Here is a 10,993-nt window from a genome sequence, read left to right as displayed (position 1 = left end):
GTTCTGCCTCCTCTGCCGGGTTCCAACTCCCGCTCTGTCCCGCTCCGTCCCGCTCCCTGATTCTACTCCCGCTCCGAGGTTTACCTCCAGCCTCTTTAGATCAATGGCTCCATACTCCAACAGGGTCTCTCGACCCTCTCTCTCTCCAGCTGTATAGCCCTACAGAGAAAAGAGAGAGAGAGAGGGGGTTCGACTCTTTCCCTCCCCCCTCCGCCTCCCCCCTCCTCTTCCGACCCTCTCCATCAGTTCTCCCCAGCAGACGGAGCAGACCTCCGGGAAGGCAGCGCGGATTTTAACCATCCTCTCATCTGTTTGAATGGGAAGAAGCAGCAGCGTGCAGGAGTGATGGAGACTCTTCACTTGTAGTTACTGGAACTTATTCTCGACTCTAAAAGGAGGAAACAGATCTGCATTTGTGTATTTTGGAAATTCCTTTCCCTTTTTCTTTTCTTTGGGGGATCCTAGCCCGACTGGGGATCAGGGATATTTTGGGGAGAAGAGAAGCTGTTTTACCCCCTCTCTTTCTCTCTCCTCACCATCCTCCTGACTCACCACTCTGTGGGTTTTTTCTCCTTTATTTTTTATTTTCTTAATTGACAGTTGGATTCTGTTGAAGATTTGAAAACAAAAACAAAAAACACTGAAAGAACAGCGGGATTGTGTGTGTGTGTTTCTGTGCTTCCACGGACTCATCGGGACTGGAGCAGGACAGCATGGAGGGGGTTTTGGTTGGATGTATCGGTGATGTTTGGGAGCTGCTGGTGCTGAGGAGGAGGAGAACAGGAAGACTGTACCTGCTGCTCTGCTGGCTGCTGGCTGCTCACACCACAGCGCACGGTGAGTGGGGGGGGGGGGGGTGTGTACATGCCTGATTGCTGTCTCCATCCCGCAGTGTGTGTTTGTGTGTGAGTGTCCGTGCGGGCTGTATTAGTGTGTGTGAGTGTGCGTGTGTCTTTGCTCGTTGCTGCAGACCTAACGATAATTGGCACATTTGTTGCGCTTCTCTTTTGGCTTTAGAGCCTCGGTTCTGACCCGGACTCAGGTCTGATCATGCGGGTTCCTGCATGTGTGTCCTGAGGCCCTGGAAGGTTTGACAAGCTTCAGCATGTGATCAATGTTACCTAAGAGGTTTCTAGTTATTGTTATTTATTATATCTTTATTATTCCTTATGTTGCATTTTTACCTTCATTATCAGCTCCAGTAACCGAGTTACTGGTGTAGCTGTGAGACTGCTGGTCTTTCCCTCGGTTCTTGTGTGTTTCATGTGGCTGATCTGTTGGCTGACTGAGGGTTTGTTCAACCTTTCTGGATCTTTGCAGCCAGGTTAGACTGTCTCTGTGTTTTTTACCCACAGTCGCTTGTCTGCACTGGATTTGCTTTAATTCCCCTAATTTTCAGTTATTATTATTCTTATTATTAAATTGCTTTTTGTAAGTCTTTCTGTTTCATCTTCTTTTCATTGTGCTGAAGTTTAGGCTACTGAATCATATTGGTGTGTATGTTTAACTGCATATGCTTCTCTTCACCAATTTGTCTCTGATTTTTTGAATATATACATCTATCTATCTATCTATCTATCTATCTATCTATCTATCTATCTGTCTGTCTGTATATATATATATATATATATATATATATATATATATATATATATATATTAGGGGTGCAACGATACACAAAATTCACGGTTCGGTTCGGTTCGATACTTTGGTGTCACGGTTCGATATTTTTTCGATACAAAAAAAATGTTCATGCCTTTTTAATTTGTCATTTATTAAAATTATAAATATATATTTTAACTCAAAAGTACAGTTTTTAAATTTAACCCTAACCCTTGTGCGTGTTTTTTATTTTGACAGCGAATGCGCACCTGCGGACCACTTATGTGCAGCCCTGGTTATTTAGCTCGTCATATTGCAGCCACAGAAATTCTTTTGTCCATGAAACCATAAAGCTGCACTTTCTTTTTGCCTTATAGTCTGATTTGTCATAACTTCTCCGTTTTGTGGTAAGCTTTTCTTTGGCTGTCACTTCTTCACCCTGACCTGTCTTATTTGGCTCAGCAGAACTAAAATATATATCTGTCTGTGAAGGTTCTCAGTCATCCAGGTCATCGTAGTCAAATATAAATCCTGCTGCTTTTACACACGCACTCACATAAGCTCTCTGCGCGATCAACCTCTCACATGTTTAAGCTGCGGGAGATTTCACTTGTCATGTTTGCATAGTAAGCTAACGATTAATAAGACGATGTCAGAGGAATTGGTGCACAAATTATCATCACTCACAGATCAGTGCTGTCGCTCTCTATACACAGTTCGCGCGAAGTGAAAGCAAAAAAACAAGCGCAAATTCAAACGCGACTTCAATATGTCGCATATTGACAGTGGCTCACCGATGCCAATGACATAATTACCCAGCTACATTTCTGAAAGAATGCAAAAGCATTGACATATATTTTTCCTTCCTACAATAGCCCGACGGGCAGGGCAGAGATAGATTTTGGTAGCCCGACTGAAAAAAATCGCTAGCACCGGGACGTTGGGCTAGCGATATTGCGAGCCCTGTATCTGATTGAGGAATCACTCATCTTTGGAAAAGAGAGTTTATTACAGAGAAATGTCTCTTTCCAAAATAAAAGCTATACTATCCGCTTCTTCTGGGCTATATTCTCAGCAGCATATTAAACATATAAGGAGAATCATGTGCTAACAGCTGTCTAAATGACTCGGCTAAAGTTAGTAGCATGCTTGCTTGTTTTTTTTCTGCTTCCACTTGTCTTTGCACTAGGATGATGTCGGCGTAAATGTGCAGTCATATTCGTTGTGTTCCCACTAGTGCTTTCAGGTTAATCTCATTGAAATGACCTTAACGCCACAACACGGCAAATCTCCGTTAACGAGCTACTGCCGATCGCCCCGTGCATGGGGCTAGACGGCCAACACGTTAACAAGCTAACTGCGCTAACACACTAGTTCACACCAATGTAATTGAGCATTGCATGGCACATCCAACATACTGTTTTACTTTAGTCCATGACTCGCTTACCTTCAGGGTCATACGTCACATGAAAACCAAAATAATTCCAAACACCAGATCTGAATGAGGGTGGGGGAGGTCCATGTTACAAGGAGAGCTTAACTTCTGTCTCGCTAGCTTGCCCTGCGCTCTTCCTTCTGACGATGCTGTCTGTGTTGAGCGCTCAGTGAATCTGCGTTCGACTACTCCACCTAGGCTGCACTGTCGACCCTAGGCGGAGTAGTCGAACGCAGATTCACTGAGCGCTTAACACAGACAGCATCGTCAGAAGGAAAGTTGATAAAATAAATTACAAATTTTGTATTGTTCGATACATATGCATACCGAACCGAAAGCACTGTATCGAACGGTTCAATATCGATACGAATATCGTTGCACCCCTAATATATATATATATATATATGTATATATATATATATATATATATATATATATATATATATAGTGAGTGTAAATAGTTTTTACTGGGCCTTAGCTAGTTTCTTTGAGTCTGATCATGTGCGAGCCTGTGGCTTTGACTGAATCTTTTTTCCCCTCCTCTCTGGTTTAGTTTCACCTGATGTGATTAAGTTTACAAGCCAGTGGCATGTTGGGCTGCTGGCTCTGATCTCCTTTTTCCAGGTTTTCCTCTCTGGCAGTCTATCTGTATATGAAACCAAGTGGGACGAGCAGATTGCAGTGAATCTTTTTAGTGGAGGATTATTTGTGTTTACCTTAATGTCCTTTTGTTCCGGGTTACACTAATGATTGATTGGATTGACTACTTTAATAATCCCAAAAACACAAATCCAAGAAGATAGACAATAAATAAATAAATAAATAACAGCTAGATTAAAAATTGTGTTTCAAGTCATCAGGATCATAATCCAAACAGTGATCTTATAGGTTACACTGTATTATTGCACAAAAAATGCGAATAGTACAAATACTGCTGTGCAGGGAGGTGCTATCTAGGTCTGGCTTTGACTGTGAAGCAGCACACTGTCATGAATATCACTTAAACACTAAGTGCCATCAGATATCCTAACATGTCCAACCCATCAGTGTAACACTTTTCTTTCTTCTGGTGTTTAGTAGCGAGGATACAACACGTAATCTAAATAAATAAATTGTATTACAACTAGATCTGTCAGACATCTTGTTGTAAGCAGCTCATTTGAGTGAATTTCTAATTGAATCTTTGTTCAATAATGAAAATTATGAAAGCAAAAGAGCAAACACTGCAAAACCAAACAGATCAGAGAGAGCTGCTGGACTCGGGCTCTCTTGCTCGCTCTCTCTCTCTCTCTCTCTCTCTCTCTCTCTCTCACTCTCTCTCTCTCAACCTCCTGCTGTCAATAAATTATGTCCAAACACTTTAATTAAGCTAATTGATGATATGAGAGTACACTTTCACACAGACACACACACACTCACAAAATGTAGCTGCTGGATCAGCTGAGCAGCTCTGACTCATAGTGTGCGTGTGTTTATTTGTGTGTTGCTGATATTTCTTCAACAGCTCAGCTATAAAATCCTCTGCTGAATATTTTACCCACACCGAGCATTTATCTGTGGAGAGGCTAAACACACACACGCACCCACACACGAAGGCCTGACTCGTGAAACCTTCCTACACGCCAATTCAGAAAATCTCCCGCACGGCTGAAGCAGGTCCTGCTCGCTTTCACAGGCGCATCTGCCTGTTTTTAGTCCAGCCAGTCGTCTCAGCAGGTGGTTTCACTGATGAGTTCCTTCACTTCACCTGAAGGAGAGTTAATCACTTGGTGGAGTCTTTGGTTGGATTGAAAACCTGCAGGCTGTTGGCAGACGATCATCTGAGGATTGGGCCAAAATCCATATTTAAAAAGGCTGCATTTTGTGCCAAAATCCACTCATTTTCAACTGAACTGCAGAAAGACTTAAGGAAAGCCACACAAATAGGACATGTTCAGTCTGACTTTATTGAACTTTGGCATGCAAAATCATTTCCCAGCCCAATGCTTAACTTCCTTACTGTAGGTGCTGAGCCAAAAGGCCCAAAGTCATGGTGCATTTGTTTACCTTCAGGACTTTAACCTAATCCACTAAAGAGAACTGGTTTCCTGAAAGTTAAAAGATAGTAGTGGGTTCTTTGAGGAGGCAGAGTTTACAGAGCAGCTATGTGCACAGGAGACAGATTGGAAAGCACAAAGAATGAAAACATTCATCAATACCTCTCTATACATCAAATCTTATGTAGGACACAGTATTTAAACTGCCTTAACAATTGCAATTAGTTGCTACTATCACTACAAGCTGCTATGCAACCCACCCCACCTTCTTTTCATGCAGTTTGTGCTGATTTCAGCATTTAAAATGGTGGCGAGGTCAAAGAAAAAACGTGTAATACCAACCATGAATTTAATTTGTGCAATGTTGACTGATGTAGTCCTTGCAGAAATGGTGGGAACCCTGCAAGGCTCAGCAGTTGTATAGCAGATATTCTCGTGGAACCAGTTTTCCAGGGAAAGTGTATAAATAACCAAGACCCAAATAAGCTTGGTCTATTTTTTTGAAGTAGGATCATATTGTTTGCAAATTTAAGGAATACAAATTAGGATATATTTATGTTTAAAAAATGCTGCAGGCTTATATATTACTTCCTGTCTCATAACGTCTGTAATGTTACTTGCTAACCACTTAGCAGTAGGGTTAATTATATTATATATATAATATATAATATATTATATATTATATTTAACTAAGAATTTCACTAAAACATCCGAACAAACAATACACTGATGTTTTTTCACTAGAAAATGTTTTTTTGTGATAAGTCTTAAATTTCCATGGCTTCCACTCAGAAAAGGAAAATGTGGCTTACAAAGACGTGGCTGAAAATGCACATTTGAGAATGTCACGCTTTTTACTGGTCGCAGTTTAATTAGATTGAAGTCTGCAAGATCACTGCATGACAGGAAGTGTCTCATGCCTTCTGTTAAACAATTTTGCCACTTTCAAAGAAAGGATGAAAGCAACATGAGCTGAAAAATGCTCAAAACTCTCTGTCGCACTTCTTCCCTCTGCTAGGATGTTTCAGTCTATCACCAAATTATGATGGATGGAGTGTTTGATGAAGTGAAAGAAAGGTGAATGTCTCATATTTGGTTTTGTTTTGGTCATCTTATTAGATTACTCCCAATGAGCTTTAACCTCGATGATTCATCATCAAAGTCGACACGAGGCCGGTGAACCTGACAGAGCGGAGAGTTCATCTGTAGCATCGCTTTCATATTTAAGGCTGTCACTGTAGGAAAGCAGCGTCTTTGTCTGCTTTTTGGTTTTTATGGGGTCACTTGTGGCCAACAGCATGATGGGTAAGCTGCTGAACAGGATCTGATTGATATACACCATCCGAGAGTTGGGGGTTCATTTTTTACATCGATCAGAGCTGATGGACAGATTGTTTATATTCCAAGAATCCAGATAGCAACATGGGCCTAACCTGGGATCATTTTGGCATACATAGCTTCTTTAGAGCACTACCAACTGCTCAATTAAACAGATGTGGCCAAAAAGTCATCAGCTCGGCGTAACATGGGTTGTCACAGCACAACTGACATCTGACCTAAATAGAGTGGACCTGTAACACAGCTCACTCAGCAGTACTGATTTGTGTCAACACTGTCAGTCAAGTCCAAATGTGGCCCAAAGGAAACTGCAGCATTAGGCCATGTTTCAAACAAACACTCACTTTAGTCTATAACCAGCTGCAATAATATGCTGATTTCTATTTCATTTTCTACACAGGATATATTATTTAGTGTCCAAAATCTCACTTTAGTCAGGCCCACACTATATATAACATGACTATTCTATATGCCCCTTATAGAACAGACAAGGTATCAGTGATAATAAGAGTACCATTAAATCAGAACCTGCATGAAAATGAGGAGCAGGGATTGGGGGGATGTTGCAAAGCAGCTTGCAGATGCAGCAGCAGCTGCACGCTAGCTTCCTGGTCTGTTTGTTTGGCTAAATGCAGCATAGACCTGAAGCTTCCAGTGTTTTTAATAGTTTTGCTGGAATTTAGTGATAAATTAAAGTACTGGATAGTTTCTGATGGGTGGTTAGTGCTGAACAAAACAATAGGGAGGTTGCTACACTTAATCCTAATGGTTGGAGGTCAGTTTTAAAGGAAATTAAGTGGAACTCCAGCCACTTCTTCACTCACCACTTTTCACTTTGTCTTCACACCACTTTGAATTTAATCATTAGTTCTCTCTGGCTCTCCTCCACAGTGTGTCTTTTGTCTTCCTCCCCTTAACCCCTATCGGCGGCAGCACTGGCTGCCCCTCTTGCAGTCCGGTTCTGAACAAGGTATTTGCTGCTAAAGGGGAGTTTTTTCTTCCTACTGTTGCCAAAGTACTTGCTCATAAGGGGTTGTCTGATTGTTGGGTTTTCTTTGTACTATTGTAGGGTCTTTACCTTATCATATAAATCACCATGAGGTGACTGTTGTTGTAATTTGGTGCTATATAAATAAAACTGAATAGAATAGTTATCTCACATTAAAATGTCAACTACCTGTAATGTGATACGCCTGAAAGCTGTTCAAAATCAAGTGGATATGAATCAATATATTGGAGGTTTTTGTCATGATCAAGCCCTGATCAAACCAGTGGTAAAATATTTACATCTCTTTTTTATTCATCCCCTCTATAGAAAAAAAGATAATTTAGGATTGTATTCATCCTCTTGGTAGCACAGATCACTGTATTGAATCTCCAAACTAAAATCCATCAGATTATTCATTAGAATTTACTATAAACCAAAACTTTCTACTCTCTGCAGCTGCTGCTCAGGAAAAAGACCATCGGCTCAGGATCAAACCAGCAGGATTTAGCTTCTCTAGAAAAAATTCAGGGCGACCCATCAAGCAGCTGCTGAAGTACTCCAGTTAAAAACCAGTTTAAAGCCATAAAGAAACAGTGTTATCCTCCGGTTGCTGCTCAGGTCTTTACAGCAGATTATTGTTATTGTTGTTGATGCCAGGTTTCAAGCTTTCATGCGTGTGAGGTGATTTTCCTGCACCTTTAAAGAACCCGCTGCTCAAATGAAAATTCCTGTGTTTTTTTTCACCCTCCAACGCAAAACTACACACAGTTCTCCTGCTGCTTCTGTGCCGTTTCTTTTTCTTCCTTGGACCTCATCAAATGTCTTCTTCTTCATCTCCTCTTGTGCAGCGTCTCATGGGATTATCGGCATTTTATTCTTTTGGTTTAAGGCTTATGTGTGTATACACTAGCAACATGTGGGGGCGTGGTCATTTGAAGAATGCTTTAGAGTAAGTATTATTAATATTAAGACTGAGCAGATTTATCAAAGAAGCTTTGTTTTTATCCTGAGAGGATTTTACTGTGTCTGAAGTTAACACCTAATCTTCTGACATGCAGAATATCGCTGTTTTCGTTTTTACATTATCTGCTCTGTTTGTTCATGTTTGGTGTTTGTTAATATCTACAATAGTTTTTGTCTAATTTGACTAATCCATCTTATATTTGACTGGTCTGCCTGGATTCCCTTCTGTTGTCTGCCCACCGTGAAATGAGGCACACCAAGGCTTCTGAAATGATTTGTTACAATTATTAAACAACACTGTTTAGAAGCTTCCTGGTGAAAACAGAAAGTTGAGGAGATGAGTGAGCTCTGAATTCAATTCAAACTAGCCCAGACAAGTCTGTGCTATTTTTAATCAATCAGTCCCACAAAGTCTATCCGGTCTTATCACATTTTATGATTTATTATCTCACAGATATATTCTTCGGCCCCATCCCTTCTCGACTTGTTAAGTCTACTCATCTTTGTCCCATCCAATCTCGTGTCTCATTTTTAGGATAATTTCGCTCCCTTTCTCATTTCTTCTCCTGCAAAGTCCATCTAATCTCCTTTTGTCCTGTCACTTCACAAATTATACCGTCTTATCCAATCTTGTCTTATTTTACTTAGAGGTGTAACAGTAAAGCATGGCATGTATGAATTATTTTTTTGTCTATAAAAATGTAAACCTTGCTTAATCCATCTTAATTTTTACCAGTTATAATTACCATCAAATCAAGGCAGCTTCCTCGGGGGGCCACTCCTTGTTGAAGAACCCCACAGTGGGTTGAGCTTTTCTCTGATCAAGTATCAGCTTCACATTTATCCTGAGGAGTTTTCTGGATCACCTTTTTCTGGATTTGTAATTTAAAAGAAATAGATGAGAGCTCCCTGAGTTTTTGAGGAGCTCAGAGTCTGTCCTCTTTTCAGTGATACGTTATTTTCGTCATAAAAGGTTTTCATCATGAGTAAATGTATAAAAAAATCTTTACTGCATTTTTGAAACTATAATACCTCTGACCTAAAGTTCAGTTTTTAGATATGACCAATGGAATTTGAGCTGTTTTCATAGAAAATACCAAGATGCAAATATATATTTTTTGCAGCCTTACCTCTCAGCTCTAACCCAGACACATTTGGGTCTATTCCAGGGGTGCCCAATCCCGGTCCTCGAGAGCTACCGTCCTGCTGCTTTTAGATGCATCCTTGTTCCCACACACCCGAATCAAATGAATGGCTTGTTATCAGGCCTTTGCCAAACACGATGGCATGCTGAAGAGGTAATCAAACCATTTGATTCAGCTGTGTTGGAGTAGGGATGCATCTAAAAGCTGCAGGATAGTAGCTCTCGAGGACTGGGATTGGGCAGCCCTGGTCTATTCTGTGCTACTTTTGGCTCTTACAGCTCAGTTCAAGTTCTGGTCCAAGTTGTGTCGGACACATGTGGCCCAAAAGTCATAAAAAGGGCTTGCCTATGACCTGTGGGTGAAGTGAGGCAGCCAGAGTCACCATGAGTTAATGCCATCAATACAGGCCAAATGTGCCCCATAGAAAACTACAGATGTGGCCGCAGCTGAGAAGAAGATTCAGCACTATCTGGTAATATATGGCTTGCAAAACTCTCACAAGTATTCATGGTGGTGCATATTAGAGAAGTAATTGTTCATAGTGTTTCATAAAGGACTGAAAAGCTGCTGCAGTACCTCACCACTCTGACTGGGATTATTCATATGTATGTGTGGTTAATGTCTCTGCTGTTTCTGGAAAGCTGAGGTTGAGATGGAGCCTTTGAAAAACCAGGTGTTATTTCAACATCGCCTTGAATAACAATCTACAGGTTTTCAGTCGACGGCAACAACTGAACTCGAAACTCTGAAAAACAACACACAATGGAAGCAAGATGAACTAAATTCAATCAAGAATCACATTAAAGCTAAAAGCTCAAAGCAGTAAAACCTTTTTCATTAATAAGCAGAGCTGAATAATAGAGCCAGGGACGATCCATTAGAGACACAGCAGGCTTTTAACACCAAGAGGATGTTAATTTACACCTCCAACCATCCAGCCCTCCAAGAAGCTATCAATTAATTGTGTATGAAGGAAAAAATACCTGCATAATTAAACATGATGTGACACTTCCATGTTCACCCAAGTCCAAAGGAACAAGCATCGCTATGCTGCCATAATATAACGTGATTAGTGAAATTATTTTCCACTCTTTTTTATGTAGTAATAGTCCCCCATGCTTACAGCTAGAAATATGGTGCAATAACTCAAATATTAAACCTCTTTGGAGCGTCTGTGCTTTAACTTATATGTATGTAGATTCTTCCAAAACATGCTGAAATAAGATAAAATATTTAAGTGAAAATAGCCTTGTGAAATCAAATGCAAGTGCTGCAAACAGTTTTCTCTAGCATTCTGTAAAACATGAGGCTCACCAGGGGAAAAATCTATGTTTTTATTTATGTTGCTTCTATTAATTCAGTGAATTATGCTGAAAAAACTGGTGCAGGCAAAGAAATGTTCCCATTTCTTGCTAAACATATTTTTGATTTCCTAATCTAGATATGTCATCCAATCTATAAACAAGCTAATGTATCGTATTAGCTT

At 40.4% G+C, this 10,993-nt stretch overlaps 1 protein-coding gene across 3 annotated transcripts in view; it reads left to right on the top strand.

The window, feature by feature from the left end:
• The first annotated feature begins 270 nt into the window (after positions 1 to 270).
• The window catches only part of dcc (DCC netrin 1 receptor), a 381,171-nt gene continuing 370,448 nt past the window's right edge, over positions 271 to 10,993 (top strand). For all 3 annotated transcript variants that reach the window (XM_080907576.1, XM_080907574.1, XM_080907575.1), the window contains exon 1: positions 271 to 837. In XM_080907576.1, coding sequence (XP_080763702.1) covers positions 714 to 837 — 124 coding nt within the window. In that variant the 5' untranslated portion in view covers positions 271 to 713. The remainder of the gene's footprint in view (positions 838 to 10,993) is intronic.

Source organism: Rhamphochromis sp. 'chilingali' (assembly GCF_963969265.1).
Source record: "Rhamphochromis sp. 'chilingali' genome assembly, chromosome: 2".
Lineage (NCBI taxonomy): Eukaryota > Metazoa > Chordata > Actinopteri > Cichliformes > Cichlidae > Rhamphochromis > Rhamphochromis sp. 'chilingali'.
The sequence above is the reverse complement of the archived record's forward strand: the minus strand, read 5'-3'. Positions and strand labels throughout refer to the sequence as shown.